We start from the raw sequence: 26,055 nt of genomic DNA, 5'->3' as shown, positions 1-26,055 counted from the left end.
GACGTACGGAAGAATGCATTTTTGGCTGCGAACATCTTCAAAAAAACCTGGCATCTCTTAAGCATGGGCAAAAACATCTGGAACCACTTATCAAAACCACCCCGTATCTGCATGAAGTTCCACCCCCCCCACTGCTATTCCCAACAACGCGTTTTTCTGGACCATTCCAATTCGCCTCGTAATTGTAGGGGTGCGTCTGCAATATTACATTGACCGCGAAAGCAGCAACGGCAAAAATACACATTCGTGCATCAACACGGGCATGCCCGCAGACGGCGTATAAAATTGCGTGCCGATTACACAAAGAGAACCCAGTGTTTTGACTGCGAACATGAAAAATCAGCCGATCACAACACTCCGTCCGGAGGTCCTGACCTCCTTCACGGGGTAATAGTCAGTATTTGGGGCGCAGAACCAAATCAGTTAATTGACTGCACGGAAATGACTTCTGACCTCCGACCTGAGGTCGCATTCGGTTTCCGTTCTAATAGCGTGCTTAGTTAGACCTCTACAAAAGTAAATGTATTGACAGAATACCACTGACTGGCCCACCCTGCCTGAGTTATTACTGATTGACCCCTTGTGTTGAGAATTGATGACTTCCCACACATGCCCACATGTGCCCCCTTCCCAGTATTGATGTTTGCCACTTGCCTGTGAAATGTGAGGCCGTCTGGGTTTAGAGGTCATAGTAATGATATATGAAAGTTGGCCTTAGAAAGATCTCCATTTTCCTTGGTCCATCTTGTTTACTTCAAGCTTGCCTGGCTCCTTAAAGGGCATGTAGCACATTACCTCAAAAAACCAATTCTGAGTTGGCTGGAACTTGAACTTTGTTCGCAAAACTTCAGACTTCCTCCCACGGACGTGAAAGGAAATCACCAGAAGCAATGTAATATGACATTCTTCATTCTAAAGTTCATAGTGGCCCAACAAAGTGGCTCAATACTCATGTTTGTGTATCTTTTTGTCCAGACATGTGGCAGGTTGACAGCACGTTGGTGATTGACAGACAGACTGACAGGCGGTCAAACAGGACAGAGGATAACAAGAAGTTCTCATCATCATGTATGGAGCCAGTAAGAATATGGTGGTAGTCATGGGGGAATTCAGGGAGCTGAAGACTGCACATTTCCCAGAAGTCATTACAAACTTTGAAGTAGACCTTTAACAATAACAGCAAAACATACTGACATTTTCTGTGCTCTATCCACCAAGTAGTATACATTATATTAAAGTATACACACCTAAACAGATTGATTATGTACATGTGTGACCACATGTCAACATGCCAATCACATGGTTAAGTGCCTCTACCCCTTGAGCATACATGGAGGGCAGTTAGCACACAAAACTGAGCCAGATGTAGTCTTAGAAGGGAGCTTCTATAACAGCTCTATGCTACCAAAGTTCATTGACCTGTAAAGTCAGGAATCACAGATTTTCCTTTTACCCTGACTACATGTATATCCGAATTAAGAAAAATTTTTTTTATTCGGAACAGGAACAATTTCAGGACAGAAGGACAGTTTTTGTTCTAGAAAGCTGAATTTAAGAAATAGCATTCTTCAATAGGACTACATTAACAGAGATGCCTTTATCTAACTTAATCTAAACAAGTTACAAGTCCAAAGAACATTATTTTCAATGGTTGCTGTTGCTGAGTCCTACTGAGCCTACTAGTTGGTATAAGATTTTGTCAACAGGAAAACCAGTGACGGCAGAAGGAATTCAGAATGTCACTAATTCCTTTCATGTTTGCCCCCATTCTGATGAATTGTGCATGTCCACGACTTGTTGACAACACACTGGGACAAAAACAACTTGCTTGCCAGCCATGCATGAACTGTAACCTTTCCACAAAAACATTAGGTTCCCATGATTCATTGAAGGGAGTTTTTCTTCTCACTTCTGTCTCTTCTCACTGAGTATGATTCAAGGATCTATGGCTATGCCATTGAAACACTGCTGTAAATTCATTTATTTTTGCAGGGACATGTTTTTTTTTTGCGCTTTATGCAGTGTTTGCAGTTCGCAGTTGAAAGAATTGTGTACTACTGTAACAGTAGGAATACGAAACTTGTGTATGTGGTATTGTGATGTTGAAATAAAAGGTCACCACAGAAACTGGGAGAATAAAACTACTATGAACATGTCAAGACTCAATAGAAGTTTATTGCAAATTCATGCCCGGGGGGCTAATTGCAGATTACAAACATAAAAGAACAATGACAATGAAACGTAGTATAAAATAACTAAAAATCTACATGATAAAAGGTAAGATAAAATGATAATCTACATGTCTAAAACTATGTCTAAGGGGTTTGACTTCTCTTTTTTAGACTATGGAAGACGTAATGTCCCACCTTTTCTAAAATTAGTGGGTTTTGGGAAGTTAAAGGAAGAATAGTTTTTTCCTGGTCTGTAAGTTTAGTAAAATTGGGATAAATTGTAGAAGTTTGAATAGTTAACTCATTTCGAGCGTTGCTATGAAAGGAACAATTTGAGATAAAATGTATTTCGTCTTCCACAGCCTTTGCATTACAATATTTACAAATTCTTTCACATACAGGTAGCAATAGTACCCAGTATCTTCACATGCTAGAAACTTTCTTCAGTTCTCCACGAAGTATCAATTTCTCTAGGGAGACTGCTGGGCTGGGATTACAGGGGAGTGAGGAGGACCATATGGTAACATGCTAATTGCTAATTGACCTACTTACTTATATTCAATGAGCTAAATAGGGTTTCTGATTATCTACTGATGTAGGAGGTCTGCCGTAAATTCATCACCTAATTGGTCTCATCTGCAGGGAAAACAAACATTAGTCTATTATTTGTATGTGGTGTCAAAACATACCCCTTGTGGTGCCTCAAAGGCCATTATGGCTGTCTGTTTCACAGACTGCTGGTGGTATTGAGTCTAATGAGGGCCTGAATCGAACGCACAGCTACTCATGTCTCATAGTCACACAGAGAGATCAAATAGGAACTGAAATAGACAAGCCAATGGCAGTCTTTGATCACGGCATGTCGGACGTAAAATTACAGTTATCTATTCGGTTAGTATCACTGGAGAATCACCAATTGTCAGGTCTTCAGCATGATCAAACAATGACCAGAGGGGATTACATGTCCTTGCATGTCTGATATTTGCTGATTTACAACCACAGTCTACATGTATCATCTATCATTCAGTCAGACTTGGACAGTAACGTCAAGCCACAACTTTTCAGATTCCAGGTGGATAAAGAAGCTCTGAAAAATTCCACACCAACTATTTTGGTACATCTTCAGATGTTTCCTTTGATACTATACAAAAGGAACTATCCTAATCTTGGGGAAGCTTGTCTAAAAAAAAGATAGTAAAAACTCTCCACATTCCACTAAGTACCCTAATTATCACCACAAGCAGTGTTATCAAGACTCATTTGGTCATTACAGTTGCTGCATTTAGTAAATCTCTTTTACCTTTTATATACGGCAGTCTAAGGGTACATGGTGAGTTTATGAGAATTGACACCAATTATCCATAATATCCATCATTAGAAGCTCTACCTGAGATGTTTAAAAGTAGTGTATGACTTATTGGCTTCGAAACATCCTCATTTGTGCATGCTGATAACTTTATCAGTGTCTGACTCAGAAGGTACCAAAGCTCATGCAAAGAACCCAGCATTAGGTGATATTCTGTCTCGGCTTTACTAAGGCAGTGTACTCCACCCCCTTACATACATGTACATGTACAATCAGTATGTGGTACTCAGACTTTAAAAGAAGATGCTCCCCAGATTTAAGGACGTATTTTGTCACGAAAGGACTTGCTTTCTCTCAGTCTAGCAACAACCTAGCAGGTATTTACCACTAGGATGATCTGACCTTTCTCTTCACCCATAGCCATGACACTTAATACCTGACTTTCTCAGGTGTGACAAGAGACACCTGAGATGGAACACAATGCCTAAAGAGCACCATGTTTATGAAACATTCCTGTCAAAGTGCTGTGTCAGGGACTTTGGAAAGCAGGGTGTTTACTGTGAATGTTGGCGTGTTTATTGAGTGCAGTGGCCAGAGAAAAGGTTGTAGTCAGTGAATGGTAACAAGGGATACAAAGAGATTTCCGTTTTCATCTCTGCTGCCTTGTCATGTTAATGCTCTTATATCTGGGTTATAGTAACTGGTGAAGAATGATTTTCTTTCTCCCTCCAAACTGGCAGTTTAGAAATGTCATTGGTTTATATACTAGTACTCAAATTCAATTCCATGACTACACATGATCTCCGGGGGCATGCTCTATGTCTGGGGCATGCTTCCTCTGGAAATGTGAAATTTAAGCCCTTTGAAATATGCTTGTTCATGCATTTCAAATGCATTCATCTTATTGTATTCTGAATCAATTCTATATCCTGCTGTTACTCTTCTTAATATACACAACTGTCAAATTCAAATCCTGCAGGAACCGAAGGCTTAACCTTGGGCTCAATATGTGGCTTCTGCTTCCAACTCAACGGTCAAACTCTAACAGAGAGGTGACTGTATGACATCTTGTGACTCCACCATCCACACAGGTCTCTCTCCTGACTTACTCTATAATTGCGTCTCCTCATGCCAACCCACAACCCCTATCGTACTCTCAAAATGTCAGGTCACCCCTGCATCATATTGAGGTGGCTTCATAAACACTGCGTCAAGACCTGTATCTGACCTTTTCCTAAATCATCTTGCATAGGCAGGTGTTGAATACCATTGTTAACATTGAGTCTCTTAAATTCTCTATTTATACACATGTCATGTTGATGTGTTTAAGACTAGAAAATGCCCAAACAACATCTAATGATAACTGTTAAATCCACAGGAAAATCTCTGTGATCTGACTGAAAAGCACTCTAATCCATGCTTCCTTTAACACACAGCCATAGATGATTTGGTTTAGGAAACACGGTAATGGAAAAATCTACCTGGGTATGATCATGTTTCTTGAAAATGCCCTTCATTGAGGTCAAAAGCTCCAAGCGAATGATTTAAATGCATTTTAATGTTAATGCATCTATGTCAAAATTTACATCTGTACCATCAGAAACACATATTTGATTTATTCTAGAGAGATTGACATATCTTAAGAATTTGTATTTCAGTATGAAATTCTGAAATCAGATACACATTGTAACCATCAAGCATCAACAATATGGACCCCAAGAGGGCAACACTATATGATGTATGGTGATTACCAAGGTCGTGTCAGGTTACGGAAAGGCCCCACCGTCCCCCAGGCACAGATTATCATTAACCCACCATGTAATACAGATGTGCACTGGGGGGTGCAAAACTTGTATGAGCTCTGGACTACAAACATCCAGGCATTACCACTAGCTTTGTGTAATGGCACAGCCACATTCATTGTACGTCATTGTACGACTTTGGTATCTCTGAATTTTCAAGCAGGCTGTGACAGAACCAATTGCTGACAAGGATCTAAGAGACAGTATTGTCCGTAATGATATAGCTCAATTTTTCAAGACACATGCATGACAATCCCATGAATGCCCTCTCATACGATGATCTCACATCAGTTGTGGCTCCAGGACCCATACTCTCCACTCTCAAAAATCCTTGATAAGACTTGAATTGAAAGGCACTTTTTGCATTGGCCATTAAACAAAACTGCATAACTAATTCCGGTGAATTTTTTCAAGCAGTTTGCACAGTGTCCTCCCAAAGGCACATGTCTATTCAAATGGAAATATGATAATGTTGAACATACATTTTGATAAAAGTGATGATGTTGACAAATGGTTCTGTCTGTTGACTCTGTTCCATACCCTGAATAACTGTCAATGTCAAGGTTAAATGTGTTGATGAAGTATTTATGTACACCGATGCTCACACTTCCCACAATCATGATTTAACAACAATGGGTGGGGGAATTGTCCATTCCATGCATGTTAAAGTGCCCAGTTTCTCACTTTAAGGTGGAAATCAATACGTTGGGAATGATTACCCGACATTCTAGCTGGGCCATTGCTCTCCCTGACAATTTCATCGAACCAATCTATACCATGAATGTGCTCAAGGAATAATGCTGTTCTTTGGATTAATAGCAATACGATAGAAATCTAATCACATTTGAATAGATTTTCAATTGGATCCAAGAGAAAGAGTGCTAGGGCCTTTCTTTTTGAAAGAAATGTGTGAAATGCTGAAAACAAAATAACAGAAATCAAAATTTTTAGAAAATGCATTAAATCTGAAGGAGCACTATTAATTGCCATCTCACAATAATATACAGTGCAATTGTACAAGTCAATGCACGTTAATGTTCTTATTTTATTAAATATTAATATAAAATTAAAATTTTAGTTAACATAAATTTCACTTACTGAAACATGTTAATCTGAATAAACCATGAACATTTGATTAGTAATACTTACACTGTTGTAAAACTTTTTTGAAAAACATACCAGTGCCAATACCAGTAGGGAATTTATTTTCCAGAAGTATATTCTGCTATTATAACTCCCCATGGAATATAGGTGCATTTATATAATTACCGCCACTTCATTGATATTGATCTAGACCAAATCACTTTTTTTGCATATTCCAAAAACCCCTTTCCATCTGGGACATGTGTCAGTAATATCATAAATAATAAATCAACCATGTGGGTATAATATCATGAGAATACAGGATGCCATCAGTACAAATGTTTTGACCACTATAATCTTGTGACATATACCAACTGCTTGAAAGTTAACCAGAATTTCATGTAAAGGTCTTACAAGTATTTCCTGGTCTGCAAAATCTATGAGGTTATAAAATTTTCATCATTAAACATATTTGTAATTTTTAACTAATTGATATCATATCTCTATTTGTGTAATACCTACAAATGTATACATTGCTATTATGATCATAATATACAAATAACAAAATATAATATTCACAGTTACTGATGAAAGATCATACTGCTAGTAGATGTTATGAAATGTCTGACTCTTCTCTGAGAATTTATCCAGCTGCTTAATTTCGTAAATAATACATGTACACAATACAACATTTGTCACCAATTTTTACAATGTAGATACTACAAAATACATCATGAATTTGATTCAAGGCAGATGGAATTGTCAATGAATATTCATGCACACCTTTCCATTGCATATAAGTTATAACTCTGAGATGCATTTCTATCAGTTTAATCTGTACTAGTATCGGAGAAAGACTGATTCTGAATGCTCCTGATATTTTGATGGTAACACTGAGTTACAAGGGGATTGGAAAGATAAATCCCTAAGCAAACCCAACATGATTTCTTGCCATACATTTTCTATTCGCACACAGTGTTCCACTTAGCAATAGCACAGTCCTACATTGTAATTTGCACCTGCTATGCTGTCTTTCAACCAGCAGATAATGGCTTTCAAAAAAAGCAATTGTTGGCCTTGACTGTACTCAACCCTACGCTATGAGTATGAAAAACCTTTGTTGAGAACTGGGCACGGACTTATGTATAATGACTCGAAATGGGCAAATTGCCAGTTCTGAAGTTAACTGACAATTAGATATATAGTGTGCCATGATGGGTAGCACAAAGTAATGGTTTCATTTCTTCCCAACTCATATTTTTCTCCCGAGTCACATTTCACAAATTCAATGTTGCATAGCTATTTATGTCTCCAATTTCCTCTAATTTGCAGAGATCTGGAGAAGGCCCAATATCACATTTGCTTTATGGATATCATACAACACTGTTTAAAAATAGATGAATGAAGTAATGGATGGTTTGTCGCCGCACTTCAACCATCTGGCTGTTGTTATTTCGGCTACAGCCCAGGAAAAGACAGAGTATACATGCATGTCAAGGCTGTTTGCAGCTGCAGGGAAAATCTGTACACAACAAATTTGTTTTTCAAACACGTTTTGGGTTGTCCTGACCATATGGGTAGCCAGGAAGGGGGCAGTGACCTGAATTTACGGGAGCTATATTTGGACTGTATGGGAACAAGGTAGTTTCATCACTACATTCAAACTAAAGTCTAACATCTGTGTCCATAATATCACAAGGGTCCATAATATCGCCACCTTGAGAAATAGTGTGCTTAAAGATATTTTTCCTGCAACATACTTTTGGTATGCACTCCTTCACACATCAAATGTACATACCTAGGGTATGTTGCAGTAAAAATATCTTTAAGCACACTATTTCTCAAGGTGGCGATATTATGGACCCTGGTGATAATATGGACACAGATGTTAAATCTTAATCCAAAGGCATCTAAAATTTTGGACTGTACAATAAAATTGTATACAACAGCATGACCTCAAGAATTTCAGTGTCTTTCACCATCAGTTTGAATTTCCAAGAATGATCCATGATAAGACAGTGATTGTGACATTCCAAACCGCCATTGCATGGGGCCTGCATGCCCTTCCTTGATAAGGCATTATCACGCTGTTTTGATTTTAAATAATTGATAATCATTAGCCAAATCAAAAGTGAGTCGTTCAATTCCATGTTATGTTAATGCATTAGGGATGTTTCTGAATCTCATGAAAAAATTCAAAATGCACTTGTAATACCATCAAGCACGTAGGTGTTTCCATTGACTAGCATATGGGTGGTAATGCAACCAACACGTTTCATTCATCCAAGATAGGTACATCGCATGAGCTTTGAATAGTTGGATTATAGGTACCGTGGGCATATTATCTTCAAGAGAAATTTCTACAAACTGTTGGACTCAGTTGTACTGATTTATCAGGCTATAGAATGGTCACTGTTATAAAATCCTAACGTGTAAAATTTCTTTGCCCTTAATATCAAACACTGTACAACCAGCACAGCAATGTTAGAGTACTTCAACTGAATGTTACTGCCTTTTCTGGCCATTTTGGTTTATTGACTTCCAACACACTTAACTCACAGGTGGCCTTCATAACTTACTGCCACAGAAGGTTTAGTGGAAGTCTTTTTCAAGCAGTTACCAAATTCCATACATTTGTTTGAAGACCAAGGCCTTGACTCCATACATTAACTGTTTGTCTCTGCAGAGCCCTGCCAAGTTTGTTGGTAGTTCCCCAGGCAGCAGCGTGGGATGGCCATGGAATGCAGATATCACTACATCGTGAATCTTCAGGGGAGCCCTGATTGTCTTTGATGAGACAGTAGTTTGTAAGAGACACAAAAACCCAAAACAGTCTGGTTCACGTAACCCATAACCTTGGAGTGGCCTTGTTATGTGGTGACCAATGAGTAACAAAAAGTCTAGTAATATAATGAACATGAAAGAGTTTTTCATAAAATGGAAAGTACAAATCTCTTCATAAAACTTAAAAGTTAGGAGATCTGGCTGATCTACACTATGCTCTAGCCCATAAATGTTAACAGCCAACATAATGTTGTTTTTGTTTTTCTTGCTGTAGGAAGTGGAGTGACCTCCACCAGCTGTCTTATCGGTAAACATGGCCATTCCTGCCTGATTTGTTGATGAGTCAGCACAACACAGTTACCTTGAGGATCACCTACAAGGTTGACATCACAGGCCCATCCATGTGTGATGAGGGGCTTTAGAAAGTTCAGGTCTACCAGAGGTAATTATGAAGTAATGGTTTGTGTTTGATTGATGACAACCTGAGAGTCTTACTTCAGTGCTGGAGGATAAGTATGGTAATACTGTTCTAGAGGGGAGAGCCCAAGGTTCCCACACCACAATGTTCTAACATAGGGATAGGGACTCTGGAACAAACATGACAAATAAAAGGATTGTCTGAACACAGGTGTAACTGTTCCAGTCTCATGATTGTTGTTACACGCTCCATAACCAGGGATGCATTATAAATTCACAGTTTCCCAATGTTCTAAACAGTGGCTTTCACGAGGAAGACGCACTTTTTACTGGGATTCAATGCTTCTATATGTCAATGAAATGGATCATGGATAATATTGGGCCACTTATTTATAGAATCATCAATCTGACATAGAAAATCTGGCTTTTCTCACCCTGAGGTAAATTGCATGAAGAAAAACCGAATGAAAAATTCTTATTCCCAAATTAACCATTTTTCTTCACACCGTAAATTGGCACCTAAGCATATTGCTTAAAAACCACAATGTTGTGGGTTCCACTCAGTTGCAAGTGACCCCTCTTTTGGGAGTCATTAAATCTGGTGAGACTCCCCACATTCGGCATGACCTAGCCCCTGACAGGCATCAGTCATCACATAACCTGCAATAAACCTTTCATCTAGGCTGGATGCCATCGAACAGTTTTATGTGAAATCAATGTACTACCATCCATAGATCAATCCACGCTCTCTCGCCTGGCATACCTGATAAATTTTTCATGGCCACTGAAAAGGCGTAATCTTCTTTAGCTGTCTTCAGAATTGATTTTCCCGTTCTTATCTATTTTCCACCCAGTGGAGGGATTATTTTCTGATTTCCCCACGCTTCCTACGAGAAGTAGGAGAATGTATCAGGTCTGAGAATGACTGTACAATATCAAGATCCTAAAACTGCTATCAACATGATTAGGAAGACTCCTTATGACTCATTAAATGACATGTTTGCTACTATAATCTGAAAAGAAAAAGCTACTGTAACAACATTATCATAAATGTACGTATTAATCACCATGTCCGGTCTTTTTTACAGGCATTTGTGAACAAGATCGTTTGATGATAGATGATAACGATGATGTAATGTAGGTAACAAGGAATGCAGTTTTATAAGTCCTGTACACTTTTATCAGACGTAAAGTACTACCTGAAATCTCTCAAGAGTCAGAGTCAATTGCTCTGAATGTAAATGTAGATACATTAGCCTACTGGGAAAGTTATGGTGATAAAGATAGTACTAGTATTCCACCAGAAGAAATTTTGATATTTAGGACTGTACATTGTTCTATAGGATGACTCACAAATGTCACTGATTCCATTTCATTGATTTATGAGAACTGTTGCGGCAGCCACACATGACGCATTCCGTCTTTTATTGAATTGAGAGAGACCTTTGTCGGCAGGGAGGTATACAGATGGCCTGGATGCAAAACTGTTTCCAGGGCCTACTCTTACATTTCCAGTACACAGGCCAGCTTCTGGGCTCCAAGGGCTAACATGCTCCCAAGGAAATTCTACAACAGCTTCAAGAACCAACAAAGCAAATTGACTTTGCCTCTATTAGGCTTTATATAATACGACTGCAATGTCTAAACAGATTTAAATATCCTTTATTAGTATAGGTTTTTGATATCAGTTAATTAAGTCCCAAAGTCCATCAACATTAGAAGAAGATGATTTTTCAAGGAGGCATACATATTTTGATGTCAATCATTACATCAAATATTAGGTTACATTAAAAAAAATCCTTTTAATGATGACAAAAGACTCATACACGACATTAAGGTCACTAACCTGGCTGATATGCATTATTGATGAAAAGCTGGTTAATTGGATTTAGGGGAATGAAAAATTGTGCTGATTTATTATGAATCTGATTCAAATGTACAGACTATCTGTTTGCACCAACCAAGCAGTGATGATATGTAAATACATAGGTTTTGCTGACACAAATGACTTCATGTTGTGGACATTTTTTTTTCTGTGCATCTAGGATATAGGTTACGTGGATCAATTTACTGATTCTCAAAAATGAATTTCAAGCATTGTTTTCATTTGTTCCACTTTTGTTAATGCAATACACTGGGATATCAGACTCTATTAAAACCAAGGGTGTGTACAATACAGATGACAGTGGATATTGTCAGTGTTCTTTTCTCTGGTCTTGTCTTTAGAGAAACACTCTCTCACCTCATGACTGGAGGTCCAAGGACATGGTTCACTTGTTTGGTCTCACAGGGTCCTTAAACATTCCCACTAAGCTGACAAAGGTGGCCTTAATGGCACACACTATTAGCACAGGTGTACATTGTGTACAGGTACAAGGATTCCCCGTGCCTTAAACAACAATACCCCAGCTGTGCACCTAAAACCAATCTGTAGTCACATCTGTATGGCTAAATTACTTACAGATTCATTTAAGGTCACTGTTAATCTCCCAATTGTATGTATTGTGAGCTTTTTATTGGTCCTTGCCCTCAGTTACTTTACATACAGTCCTGTGGTATGTGTAGGCTTGTACAACCCAACATTACCCTTTCATCATTTCTGAAAACTGGCCCCTTTATTTATCTAAAGCAAGGCCTCAATATTTTCTCTGCATCCTTTAATCCTTTCGAAAATCTTGGTTGAAGAATACTTGGTTGAAGCCATCCTGACATCAAATGGGCTGCTGACCCCAACCTTGAACCTCAGGAAACCTCTGTGCAGCATAAATTTCTAGCTTCTGTAAAAGTCTTATTTCCACCGGGTGGCTTCTTTTTCATCTAGGACTAAGGTGACATCCAGGGCCCTTTCGAACTATTCACCATTTCCAAACCTATTAACCCAGCTATTCATTTTTCTCCCTCATTCATCTAAATTCTGGTTTTGAGCCAAGATCTCCCAAGCTTGTCTGGAACGGAAGTCAGGCTGGGCAACAAGGAATTGAGTGGGCATGTTGACAGTGTTACTGGGGAAAACAAGCCAATCCAAATCTAGGGCTGTAAGCTCTCTACAAACACGAAATGGAAGATTTGATGACTCCATAAAGCAATTAGGGTTGTTGTGCATTTCTCGTTTTATTCAGTGTTATTCACTGTCCTGCACATGCAATCCCCAAGTTCCGTTCCTCCACAGTACCTTTCACTTCCTACCTGCCTGCAGGGAGACCATTGTGACTTTCAACTTGACCCTCTTGTCAATCTGCAGTTACATAATCTGTCCCTGCCTTCCTGCAACTCTACTGCCTTCAAATATCTACAATACAATGTACCACCGTAACCAGAGGTAATAAAAGAGTGTGTACCAGAGAATTTCTTTCAAAACAACATTGTAGCTAAAGAGAAAGATGCTGAATTTGGTACAGATGTACATGTAGTAGCAATAGCATTTATATCACACCACGATATGGCCAACACCCCATTTTCAACTTTACTTTAAAAGACAGTATTTCCCAGTGCTGTCTAGTGTCTTATTTGTGCAAGGTCGTCTTCTATTACATTATTCACCAGCGTAGAAGAGGTCGATAGTCCAAACCCTATTCCAGCTCAAGTTGCCCTGTCTTTTGTTGTAGAAAATTGCCAAGCATGATCTGATGTGCAGTTCAGTCACCAGCCATGTTTATTGATAATAGCGCTCTAACCCTGCCCTCTTCGACCAGCAAAAACAGTTACCGGGGTAGCAGGTTTCTCACACTGAAAGGCTATCTGACAGCAGGGCATACAGACTGTTTGTGGAATTGGCCAATTTCAGCAGTTATATCCCAATCTGCCATCGTTTGTCTGAACAAGAAGCTGGGGAAAGTAACTTGAATCGATCTGCAGTTGGGCAGGCTCTGTAAGTGCGAAATTGCAGCTATCATTCAAACCTTGACCGTCAATTTGGCTGGTGGCTCATGACTTGTTTAGGTAAGTAACCTGGCAGGTCAATATTGTTGAAGGCTCAAAGGAAGCCACACAAATGCAGATGTTACACATACATCATACGGTATATTGAGCTGTCAAGCTACCTTCCTGAATGATCAACACAAACTTTTGACAGTTTTTCTAATCAGGGAAAAATGAAGAAAATCACGCAAACAGCATGCCTACTACTTGAAGAAAAGCTGATCAAATCATCTAATTTAAATTATTCTAATATCTATTTCAATTACATTTTTCTATTTACTATTCAAAGATACAAAGGTTTATTGAAGTCATTGTTCAAATTGCATGTTGTGGTTTGAGCAAGTATAAAAAGATTGAATAAAAGTTAAAGACGAGCCTCTATACATGTATGAAGCAACTGAACACCACATGTAATAATAACAATACTAACCATGATAATAATATCCCTCCCTCCTTTTACAATCTAAATCTGTGGCTGTATCATATCATTCCTATTGTAAATTACATGCGACCATTTCCCACTTCGTTTTCCTTTTTTTTCCAAACCTGCACTTCAGGCAAAGCCACAAAGGCTCTGACAATCTGCCTTGCATCTAAATAACATAGCCCAATCTTGCATAGAAACAAGGACATTAACCCACCCAAAATAGAAGCATCTAATGGACCGTCCCCACTTGTCCAGAAAAGCAAACTGGCGGGGGCTGGGTTGGTAATTCGGTATCTCTGACTGTCTGGCTGTAATTGCTTAGCTAAAGGATCAGGCATGGATCTTACAACAAGGGCTCTTTTCTTGTGCTAACAGATCAGATTGCTACGATAACATAGCGCATTCCATGATTCCTTTTGATTATGTAATAAGCCCGTCAAAACGACTGGTGTACAAGAAGTTTATGAGTTGATATGACGGGGGACGTCATCTTTCAGAAATTTTCATATTTCATGCGAAAAATTGATACGTATTCGTAAGTTTCCTTGATGTGCTTTTATACAACCCGGAAATTAATCCTTCGAAGAAATCGAACTGAACTAAATTTAAAACGACTTGAAAGGGAAGCGTACCCATTGATGCTGGACGTCCCAGGCCTCCCGACCGACAGAGTCCGCATAGTTGGAGCCCTGCTGGTGCCGGTGCCTCTTGTAGTAGCTCGCGGCGTCGGTCGCCGCCAGCGCCGCCAACAAAACGCACACCACTGCCGTTCTCATCTACGGGAAAGATGTGTGCAGTGAGAAGTACTGAAATTTGCTAATGGTTCTACAAAACAGACTGATAGCAGGAGACAACCCTTACCATCGTAGCTGACTGGGGCGGAGGGGTCAGTCAATGTGCCAGATTCGCAGAAAAACAATGATCAGCTTTCGCTGTCAAACCCGTGGCCGTCTGCTACTACGTACAGGAATGACCTGAAAACAAACCATTTTTATAATAAGTTAAACTCACAAAACAATCTTATATTACATGAACTGACAATCAAAATATATTCAATACATTTTAATATGATTTTGTATCTGATTTATGTGCTCTAACTTATTGTGTACTGTGAAGCAGAAGGATAATACAAGAGAATGGAAAGTCATACCTCCTAATAACGGTGTTAGAGCAGGAGTAGCTACTGCTGAGCGATTGGTCGAACGGATTACCCAGATTACGGAAGGTCGACACCGATTGGTTCAGAGGAATTTGGAGCTTGCATATCACTTGTACATTTCATGATTGGCTGTTGAAGTTTAGGTGTTGTATAATATTGGACGCACCGTTACATCATTGAAGCAGATGTTGGGGCGAGAAAACCCAAGACGCGTACGTTTTCACTCTGTGCTGTTTTTCAGGAAAAAAATAATTTGGCGAAATTGGCGAAAGGCCTAGGGTTGATAATTTGAGAGAGAAAAATCAGGGGATAGCTCTCATCCAGTGGCTCTCATCTGACCATTTGAACCTCGAGCTCCTTGATCTGACCAAGCACTTCTTTTGATCCTCCTTGATCTGACATATATACTTATGCCCCAGTGATTCTAGATATTCTTGAGCTCTTTCTGAATGTTTTATCTTATTCCAGTACTGGAGTAGCTGCATGCCAAAAATTGATTTGATTCTTCTCTTGCGTCCTTTGCATAGGAGTGAGTAAAAGTCCAAGTCATGTTAACTAGTGTTTTCTAGATGGGTATATGCTCTGCAGTCTTGTAGAAAACCGCTTAGTGTCGCTTGTGAATGGGGGTACTGAAATGCTCTCAGAAAAAGTAACGCTAGCTACGAACTGAGCAGGTAGGTTCTCACCCGGTGACCGTGTACGGTTATGAACGATGCTTTCACAAACAAACATGAAATTACTGAATTGTTGGCGTGATGGACTTTTGGGTCCCCTGGCAGGTTTTCCCTGAACTGCATCTCTAACGTTGCTGAAACAGGACAGCCCTCACTGTTATGAACGGATTTGTAAAATGTTTGATACCCGTTCTTTATCTTTAAAAATTCGTTGAGCAACCCGTAGGCGGAAAGAGTATGTAATCATTTCTAAGTAACACAGACCGAAAAGGGCGCAGCTCGTACTTTGATCCTATGTGTGTGACCACGCCGCAAAACTACACACCTGACGTGAACTTAGGCCACGAAAGTTAGACTTCATATCAAGGTTCATAGAGACTGTTCCATCGCACTATCTAATCATCATGGTCCAATATAGATACTTTTTCTCGGGCATCATCAGTTTAAACTGTCTGGGACCTCAGTCCTGCTGCAATGGAATGGTTAAGAATGTGTGCTTGAGGAAATTAAATACCATAAACAAAGGACTGACACATGTAGAGATGAAGAAGACAAACTCACACACCCACACACTACTACGATACGTCACCTTGCATCATTTTTCGATACCTAAAAATGTGTTGCTAAGATGTGAATGAAATGTAAATATGATCGTTTGACTACAAAGTTTGGCTTATCTGAGAATATAGTACATTGACCTGTGACGTTGCGTGTGTAGCTGAGCGCCACAGATATGTGACATCAGTCCCCGGTACAGACCAAGATGGCGCGACGGTTCCCTGTGCCACGGTTCCCAGTGCCTCTATTGGCCCTAGCTGCCGTTATCACCTGCAGTCTTGGTAAGAACTATTCAATTCATCCTCAAACGTTTGTCTGTCCCGATCAGGAATCGATTCTATGTCGTTGAGAAAAGGTTGGAAAACAGGCTGTATACGCACACTTTACTGTTGTATACGCAGTCCGGGACTTAAATCAGTGTGGTAAAACGCAGCATCCTCTTTCAAAGGTTATAAACCACTATAAATCGCTAGCTCAAAACTCTCTAGCTCAGAACAAACTGAAGGGAATATACTATTGTGTTAAAAATGTTCAAAGATTAAGGTTCGTCGAATACATAAATGTATTTTTAGTACGATTCGTTTGGCATAACATTCCGTAGCTATAGTCACTATTCTGATTGGTCTCTGTGTAATCATTGTATTGACAAACTTAAAATTCATGTTGTTTTAGAGTACTGTCTGTAGTATACTAGTATTGAATCAATGTAGTTGATACTACTGGTCACAAGAAACGATGTGACGGTGCCTATTATACCTGAGTGAACAGGAAAACGGTAGTTTTAAGCTTTACCAGTAGCTATAAATGTTGGCTGTCCTGATCAGTGCCGACACGTGACGCAGGAGCAAAGATCGTACTTTAGTTTGCAAACTTTACTTCGGTACACACTTCTCCGCTGTAAGGTTATCTGTAGGGTCATCTTCTGCACAGGTAACTATGGTGTCCACTGACTCTGGAACCCAGGCCCGACCCTCTCTTCTGACCCCGGCATAGTCGCGTGCATATAGAGCAAAGTGTCCCGGCGCTAATGTTTGCAAAACTCTTTCCACACAAAAAAGTTTAGAAGCTTGAATCTGATCAATAATATTTCCGTTATAACTTAATCATTTCTAAAGTATCACATTTTGATGGAATTTGTGTTTTTTTTAATAATCTGAAACTCAGGCACGACCCTCTCTTCTGACCCCAGCATAGTCGCGTGCATATAGAGCAAAGTGTCCGGGCGCTAATGCTTGTAAAACCCTTACAATACAAAAAAGTTTAAAAGCTTAAATTTTTTCAATATTTCCTTCCGTTTTACCTTATTCAATTGTATAGTATCATATTTTACTGGAAGTTGTGGATTTTTTATAATCCTACATTCGAAAGTTGGGCATAAGCTGTTTAACAATAATATGACACATCATGTTAATCATTAAACGACAACGGACATACAATCAAGGACACCTTTCTTTCGCGATCTGTATGCTGATCATACTACTGTAAATGCATTTTTGTTCGCGATAGTTTTAGCTTCGCGATATTCGCGAAGAACTTTTTGTCGCGAAGTCATCTCCTCGCGAACAATTTTGTTCCATACCGCATTTACAGAACGATGTTAATAATATTCCTTGGTTAACAACAGAAATGTGATTTTCTTTTTTTAGCCTACCGAGACAACCAGGGCACTGAGTTCATCCTGACGTTTCCGGAAAACTTCCAGAGGCAACTACACAACCCAAAACTGTTCATCACCACCCAGTCTTTGACCGGGGCGAGCGTGACCATCTCACTCCCTTCTACTGGCTTCACCACCGGAGTCACAGCTTCCTATGGCTCCGTAAGTTGTCGCTCAGTTTGGATATCTAGATTTATTTTATTAGCCATTCGTTTGACAATATGAGAGCTTTGCTTCACTCTCTTTCGAGGTACATCCGGGGTCGGAAAAGTTACAGGGTCTGTGTGTATGCTTGTCCGGGCAAAGTAGGTTGACAGCACATGGTTCGGGTAGGATTGACAGGCAGAGCGACAGGAGGTCAAACAAAAGGTCAGGCACAGGAAATGGAATGAACTTGAAGTTGCTATATCTCCGATTTTTTTGTTCTAACAGGTGACACAGGTGGAACTGGACCGTGCGGCCGTGGAGCTCCGCGGCAGTCAGAAGAGCGACAAGGCGGTCCACATCACCTCCAATGTGGAGATCGTGGTGTACGGAGTGTTCGCCGAGCATGCCTCGTCTGACGCCTACCTGGCCCTGCCCACCGACGTGATGGGGATGGAGTACTACGTCCCCTGCACAACCATCGTGCGCAACTGGAACGAAGAGGGATTTGTGGACATTCCGTCTGGTAGGAATGAATGAATGAATGAATAAATGAATGAATGAATTTTATTTCATCCGGTGGATTTTATTTCATGGGCTTCATCTCGCTACATTTAATGATTCAGCATGAAGGAACGCCCCCATGGTCAAGGTACAGGCCAGTTGGTATTTGAATGCAATAGATACGGTACGAAGGAGTGGTTACAGCCGATTGACCTTAAGGTCAAGTTGGAAGGAAGTGATGACTACAGTCATACAGAATCAGACACGTCCCAGAAGCTACTGACCGAGAGTCAGTGGGAAGCTTAGGGCGACGCGGTCTCTCGGCCAGGTGGCAGTTGGAAAATGCATAGAGAAATTCACAAAAACTGTAGGTACTTCACGGATGTTTAAACTATACGTTTGTTTTTGCAGAGTTTGGAATCGCCGGTATCCGTGACGGGACGACAGTCACCATTTATCCCAGCCAAACCGTGACGTTCGACGGGCAGAACTACGCCCAAGGACAGCCCTTCACCGTCCAACTCAACCGGTTTGAAACACTCCAGGTACGACGCGTTATGATGTTCAATTGTGAAAGTTTATTGCAAATACATGTACATACCCGAGGGCTAATTGCAAATACAAACAACACGCATGAAAAAGAAGATACAATGATATGAGAGATAGTATGTGTGTTAAGTATGAGAAGCCAAAACGTCAAACACAGAAAATGGGGGTGAACTTGAACATAGAGTGATAGGAGATCTGATGGTCTGACAAGGGAAATGGGGTGAACTTGAAGGACACGGCACCCCAAAATAGTTCCTGGAAGTATTAAACCTCCAATTTCTTGTGTTTTTGGCGACACCTCAGGGCTTAGCTGTTTGTATAGTACTGCGATCGAGTTGAATATATTCTAAAAAATTCCGCGAATGCATTCCGTAGGTTTTTGTCAACACCTTGTGGGACCAGGCTTTGCACATAGCAAGTAGGAAGTCTAATGGTTGGCTTGTTCTATCTGCCGATGTGTGCAGGTCCAGTCGACCGAGGACCTGACCGGCTCCAGGATCACGGCTACCCAGCCGGTGTCCGTGCTGAGCGGAAACCTGTTCGCCGTGATCGGGAACGGGCAGTCCGGCACCGGCGACCACGTGGTGGAGATGATCCCGCCCGTGGACACCTGGGGGAAGGAGTTCGTCACCACGCCGCTCACCAAGCACACCGGCGGCGACCTGTTCCGTGTGGTGGCCGCCAGGGACTTCACACAGGTAGGTCTAGATCTAGACAAGCATGTTGGCAGAACGTACTGCGCATGCATGAAACCCGGATTTTTCGCGGTTTTCGTTGGCTGTTTGGTCAACGTTGCGTCAGAATTTTGCCCGTTGCAGACGATATCTTTTTCGATACAACATTTGAAACTATAGACGGGATGCCATTCTTAAATACACGAATACGACCTTAAACGAGACGTTCTGCCCAAGTGCCATGCACAATACGTTACGGGTTTCACCTAGGCGTAGAGCGTTATGCAGATGTGCTATCTAAACACTACTTTTGTTCGGCCAATTTCTCGAATATCTATAAAAAATCCTCACGGTGAAACCTTTGTCTGTCTTTCCAAGGTTGTTGTGACCAACGAGAACACGATGACTCTGAACGCCGGGGAGTGGTGGGAGTTTGATGTCCCATCGAATGAGTACAGGCACGTGACCAGCAACGAGCCGGTGTTGCTGGTTCAGTACAGGTAGGGACATTGACAAACAACTCCAACATGGTGTACTATAGCACTCCTGAGTCCTGTGTCAAAATTAGTCATTTGGAGCTCAAATTTAATGGCATTATGAGGGAAAGATCTAACGAAAGTAAAAGTGTACAACAATTGTAGCTAATAGGTACAGTCTCATTAATCTAGTACAATCTACACATATACTTAAGGTTAAACATATAACTTCAGAGCTATACAATGTTGATGTTGATACTCAGTATAAATGCGCCCTTCTAACCCCCGTGCAGTAAGACTGGTAAGGTCGACAATACAGAGACCGACCCGTTCATGATGGTCATCCCGCCCGTGGCCCAGTTCGAGTCCGAGTACACCTTCGCCACCGTGGACCTGATCGCCGACCCCACCATCTCCACTCACCACGTCAACCTGGTCATCAGGTAAACTTCTACACGTTTAACCTATCATTGTGTGCCCTTTGGAATTTGCTTTTACACATATTTCCTCATCGCACTCGTATTCTTCGGTTAGGGACATCCTCTGATGGGATGCAAAGCTAGTGGCCTCCTGTTTGAGGAGAGCTAGCCACACCTCGAGCACATTAAATATCTCACCACATATCGAAAAGAGTAGGTGTCTGCTATGACGTAGGTTGTATCTACTGTGCAATGGTTATGCGAAGCAAACCAAAGGAAAGTCGCAGGTATAAGATCATCATATGAATGTGTATAATTTGTATATTATTTCAATTCCATCTCACAGGGCAGCTGACAAAGCTGGTCTCCGATTGGATGGAAAAGTGTTGCCAGGCAACACGGTGTGGCACGCCGTTCCCGGGACCAACTACGAGGCCACACTGCTGACCATCTCCGGAGGTACCCACAGAGTTGTCCACATCTCTCCCATCGCTACCTTCGGTCTGTTCAGGTAAGCCACTGGATTACAGCACAACATTGGGTATTCGTGAATGGACAGGAGCTGTGGTGGGGTCTGTGTGGCATAATTTAATCGGGTACACAGTCTACAGGTTACTGAATTTCCAATTTACATCACGCTTGCTGGGTCACTTTCAAATTGGAGGTCAAAATGGTCTCCCGCGGGATGGGAGGATGTGGCCGTGGCATATGCACAGAATCAAGAAGAATTACGAAACTCTTAATGACGAATAGAACAAGAAATCTCCAACTCTTCACGGAGGTGTGAAATCCTCAATTTCTTGTTTCACAAGTAACGTTTGACGTGTCCAATCCACTCACTCCCCCGCAGCTATGGCTACACTCAGCCGGAGTCCTACGGCTACCCAGGCGGGCTGAGGCTGGCTCAGATCGCCGCCTTCTGCAGCGTCACCAACCCCGTCGCTAACGACCGCGTGGATAACGACTGTGACGGCCGTGTGGACGAAGAGCTGCCGAACGGCGTTGATGACGACGGCGACGGACTGATCGACGAGGATATTGCTAGCGGTGAGCGTACTTCCATACATACAGCCTCATAAGATATCAGGTGCTGGTTATAATTAGCACTTTGGTGTTCGTTCGTCCCTCGTGGTCGACGTTGACCAATATCCTTGGACTCTTCACGCGTCTGGGCTGCTGATCCGGAGATAATGAAGCGGTTTTGTTCTTTCTAGTAAATATCTTTAATCTCTAAAAACTAAAGTACTACAATACGATTCCCAACAATCACATCATAGTACATGTATTGTTAACGACCCCAGAAGGGAACAAAAGCTGAAAAATGGACGGCTCTTGTATTCAGGCTACTATAGATGCTCTCTCAATGTACTATAATCTATAGGGAGATCGGTGGCATTACTAGGAGGATCACAATCTAAACTTAAGATATAAAGGGTTGGATATGCAATTGCAAAACAAAAGAGATGCTATAGCATCCGATGTATTTGTGTGGTTAAAGGTGGCCAAAAAGCAAAGAATAAAGTTCAAGAAACTTTGGCGCAGTTTTGTTAATGATGTGTGGTAGATGCCTGCATCAATAAATATTGATGATTGAGGTTTTTCTAAACCTGCGACATCTGTACCTAACCTCTGTAGGTACCTGCTATGACGACAGGGAACAGTACAAGGTCTGTGTGGAACAGCAAGTCCAGAACTGTAAGAACCAGGTTCTGAACACCCTCGGCGTGATCAAGAGGTCTAAGAGGGAGGCCCAGCCAGCTGTGGAGTACGGTAAGTCAAATCTGAGGGGAATAAATTATGGTTTGTACACAAGTAGCCTTCGTCTTAGCTACCTGAGTGCGTTACCACTTTGTGTTGTACTATCTTCCTTAATGTGTGAACAATAAAAAAAGTAGCCTTAACTGTTATAATTAGAACATAACATTTGCAATAACAACATGTGGAATGTATTACATAATTTTAGCATAACACTCGACATGCATGTATTCGTTTTTTTTTTCAGAAACACCAATCAGGTACTCCTACGGAAACCTGGTGGCGGCTGTTGGTGTTGTGGCCTGTGGCTCCATCATGGTGATTGCCATGGCAACCATCTACCTGAAGGAGAAGCGCCGTCTGCAGTGAGAGCTAGGCTGGCCAGGCCTAGCAGCGCCACCTTGCGGCCATGTGCGAGACTTCACATGATCTTCTATGACGTTGTTAAACAGTGCTGTACACTAATGAACTATGATCTGTCAACATTGAATAAAGCTAACGTCTTTGATTTCCAGAAGCCAATACTCACCTTTAGATAGGTGAGTATGAACGAAGGCGACAACTGGCTTTGGAATTTTGTCAACATTTGAAACATAATGGTCTCTGGATTATTTTTGATGGATAAGTAGGCCAATCGAGTCTTCAGCAATGTATATGTATAAGACACTGCACTGAGACACGAATAAAACTGAATTGTGTTAAACCAAAGAAGTTTTGTATTCCTGCACGCTTTACACCCTTTCCTGTACTCTATTTAATTGTGACAAACGTCATAAAGTTTAAATCAAATGTTTCTAACGTCATAACATAGGTCCCGGTAATGTTAAGTCATAACGTAAAAGTTGGAGGACAAGGACGAGTGGAGAAGAAGAACCCATTGTCTCCCCTGTTGACATCCTACGATGTCCCCGTTCAAGGTTCAATGTTCAACGTAAAAGTTGTCCTGCTAAGACCTTCCGCTATCTATGAATTGCTTCTTTCCAGAGACAATTATAACGTTGGTGCCCTCTTTCATATTCGTCGTGAGTTTGGTGGATGGGGGTTCAGCACCAGGGGCAGGGGATTACCATGCACAGGCCTCATTGCACACCACTCGCGGGACATCTGGAGATCACATAGCCTTAGACAAATCCATTTAGATATGGGTAACATTGTGGTGAGAACTTTTTATATTCACCAGAAACAAGAAATCTATTCAAACTTTAGTACTCAAATTTATTTCATGTATATATTTCATAGTTTTAAATGAGATATTTGATAGCTATATATAATTTTTTCACGCCCTTTGTGATTGATACTTGTCTTGTGTAGTAATCTTACTATCCTGTAGAAATAGTGGACTCTTCTATTACCACGTGACTCGCCTTACCCTGACGTCACTTCCAAACAACAACTGTGACCTCGGAGCCGTCCCGAACTGCGGGGGCAAAACGCCTGCGTTGGCTGGCCTACGTGCTAAAACGTCGTCAGAAATATCAACTGTGATCTGAACTGTACACTTCGAGCAGAAGCGATGGAGTCGCTGCCCAAGGAGGAAACCCTGCAGCTGCGGCTGAAGCACTACGGGTGAGTAACAGGCTTCCCGCCCGGAGCTTTGAGTGAGGGGTCCCGGGATGGTGCCCCGCGCCGCGCACTCGGAGTCCCGTTAGGTCGCTTTTCTTTATCCTCTGAAGTCCTTGAAAATAAGTTAGGTTAGCGTGTAGCTTTATGTTGTTTCCTTGTCTGGAAGGTATATTTTGTGCTGGGAAGTTTGTAGTTTTGAAGTTGCAAAAGCCTAAAATTTTAGCCCGCCACGAGTAAACATGCACAACAGGCTCAGCTGGTTGACCCAGATCCCGACCCAAGGATTTCGCAATTCTGCAAAATTCTAAATAAATAATCGGGCTTTTTGCCAAGGATTGGACAATGTACAACGTCTGCAGTGTCATTTCCACACGTATATCTTACATTTACATTCTTCTACCGTTGTGGTGTTGCGGGGAGTTCTGATTTTGCGTCATATAGCCTGGTGACCAGGCCACCGTGAGCTCCCTGCTATCTCTACGGTGCTTGTTGTCTTGCCCTCCCGCCCAGGCCCATTTACCACACGCGGTGAAATTTTTACGGTGTTGGTAAAGGTCGGCTGGAAAGATAGGCTGTCAGAAAAGGGCCTGTATAAAGTCCTGTAAAGAAAATACCAAGATAACAATTGCAAATTGCAATCTTGGAGGATATTTTTTTCTACATTTGTCCTTCCACTGTCCTGATTTATGATGGCAATTATCTCACCTGGTTGAACATGCCCTTCCCTTGGGAAAGGCACTTAAATTATCTAACTTCACTCTGGTGAAAATGACTATCTGACCAAGGTCCACTTATAAGTTATAACCTCCTTGCTTGGACGATTTAGTTTTATACATTTTCTTACAAGTTATACATTGTATTCTCCAGCCTGTTGATTTAGTAGTAAGTTGTAGAAGACCATACAAAAGTCCCTGTACTTTTTTGTTGTGTCAATAAAGAATCATTTCATCATTTAATAATAAAATGTGCACCGTTCCTATAAAATGACCTTGGTTATCTGTTCCTGCCATTCTTCCAGACCTTCCTGTAAGCTGTTTTTCAAGGAGAACCCAATCAAGATCGTCCGTGCAGAGGGACAGTACATGTATGATGAACAGGGGAAGCAGTATCTGGACTGCATCAACAATGTGGCACATGGTATGGAGCAGCTTTTCACCTATTGTGTCTGAGGGCTTTCTCTCCAAATGTAGGGTTTATTCAAAACAATCATGATACAATAGCAGCCATTATGGGCTGAAGTGGAATGTTTATTGTACTAGTAAATTGACAATGCAATGCAAGTTTAAAAAGGTTGACAGCAGTTGACAGTCATTTAAAACCAATATGATGTACACAAAGGTGAAGGTTATTTGTGGTGTATGCAGATTTATTATGGACAGTTTTTTATTTATCATGTACATGCACCTCTAGCCCTATTTTTATAAAGATCAGAATAGTATTACTTAGCACGTTACTATGTATGGAGGATGTGCGTCAATGATAGCAGATTTTCTTTGTTTTGCTTGGCATATACTGCTTAGACAACTAAGCCCAGTAAGTTTGGATCAGACAACTTAGAGAAGGAAACAATTTTAAACCTTTTCTTTGCTGAGGGTAGCCTTGTTGTCACTACATTTATATGAATGGTCATAGGGCAGGCAGCAGAAAGCTGTATAGATATCTGAATATCTGAACTGTTTGCTAAATGTTTTTTTCAGTGGGCCACTGCCACCCTACAGTTGTTAAGGCATGCACAGAGCAGATGTCGGTGTTGAACACAAACTCCAGATTTCTCCATGACAACCTGGTGACGTATGCCAAGCGCCTCACCGCTACACTCCCTGACAAACTGTCTGTCTGCTACTTCGTCAACTCTGGGTAGGCCATTCATGTGTCATGTTGTTGCATTGATTGCAATTGCAAAAGGTATAATCTGGTGACTTTTTTTTAGGCTGTGCCTAGAGTGTCCTACAGCTCACAACTACAGAACTGAGTGAGAGAGAGAGAGAGAGAGAGAGAGAGAGAGAGAGAGAGAG

General features: G+C 41.1%; 3 protein-coding genes across 4 annotated transcripts in view; 2 read left to right on the top strand and 1 right to left on the bottom strand.

Moving 5' to 3' along the window:
• Positions 1–14,882, bottom strand: part of LOC109478264 (testican-2-like) — a 38,430-nt gene extending 23,548 nt beyond the window's left edge. The window contains exons 1-2 of the mRNA XM_019779720.1: positions 14,770–14,882; positions 14,541–14,684 (exon numbers count right to left, since the gene is read on the bottom strand). Coding sequence (XP_019635279.1) covers positions 14,541–14,684; positions 14,770–14,772 — 147 coding nt within the window. The 5' untranslated portion in view covers positions 14,773–14,882. The remainder of the gene's footprint in view (positions 1–14,540; positions 14,685–14,769) is intronic.
• A 1,578-nt stretch (positions 14,883–16,460) lies between these two features.
• On the top strand, positions 16,461–23,022 carry LOC109478259 (IgGFc-binding protein-like). The gene is made up of 11 exons (XM_019779713.1): positions 16,461–16,580; positions 17,946–18,118; positions 18,389–18,626; positions 19,016–19,149; positions 19,618–19,851; positions 20,206–20,327; positions 20,597–20,746; positions 21,069–21,233; positions 21,573–21,769; positions 22,358–22,492; positions 22,725–23,022. Exons 1-11 carry the CDS (start codon positions 16,505–16,507, stop codon positions 22,844–22,846), a joined length of 1,746 nt encoding a protein of 581 aa, XP_019635272.1. The 5' UTR covers positions 16,461–16,504; the 3' UTR covers positions 22,847–23,022.
• Positions 23,023–23,854: 832 nt separating this feature from the next.
• Positions 23,855–26,055, top strand: part of LOC109478260 (5-phosphohydroxy-L-lysine phospho-lyase-like) — an 8,480-nt gene continuing 6,279 nt past the window's right edge. For both annotated transcript variants that reach the window (XM_019779715.1, XM_019779714.1), the window contains exons 1-3: positions 23,855–24,043; positions 25,059–25,177; positions 25,738–25,897. In XM_019779715.1, coding sequence (XP_019635274.1) covers positions 23,991–24,043; positions 25,059–25,177; positions 25,738–25,897 — 332 coding nt within the window. In that variant the 5' untranslated portion in view covers positions 23,855–23,990. The remainder of the gene's footprint in view (positions 24,044–25,058; positions 25,178–25,737; positions 25,898–26,055) is intronic.

This window comes from Branchiostoma belcheri, unplaced genomic scaffold, assembly GCF_001625305.1.
Source record: "Branchiostoma belcheri isolate BF01 breed outbred unplaced genomic scaffold, Haploidv18h27 scaffold43, whole genome shotgun sequence".
NCBI lineage: Eukaryota > Metazoa > Chordata > Leptocardii > Amphioxiformes > Branchiostomatidae > Branchiostoma > Branchiostoma belcheri.
Note: the sequence above shows the minus strand (reverse complement) of the source record. Positions and strands in the feature narration are given on the sequence as shown.

Excerpts from the sequence above, each read along its gene's own strand:
- LOC109478259 (XM_019779713.1), top strand. The coding sequence starts at position 16,505 with ATGGCGCGACGGTTCCCTGTGCCACGGTTCCCAGTGCCTCTATTGGCC. Across the intron at positions 21,234-21,572 it reads GCTACCTTCGGTCTGTTCAG|CTATGGCTACACTCAGCCGG; the intron begins GTAAGCCACTGG and ends ACTCCCCCGCAG. Across the intron at positions 22,493-22,724 it reads CCAGCCAGCTGTGGAGTACG|AAACACCAATCAGGTACTCC; the intron begins GTAAGTCAAATC and ends TTTTTTTTTCAG.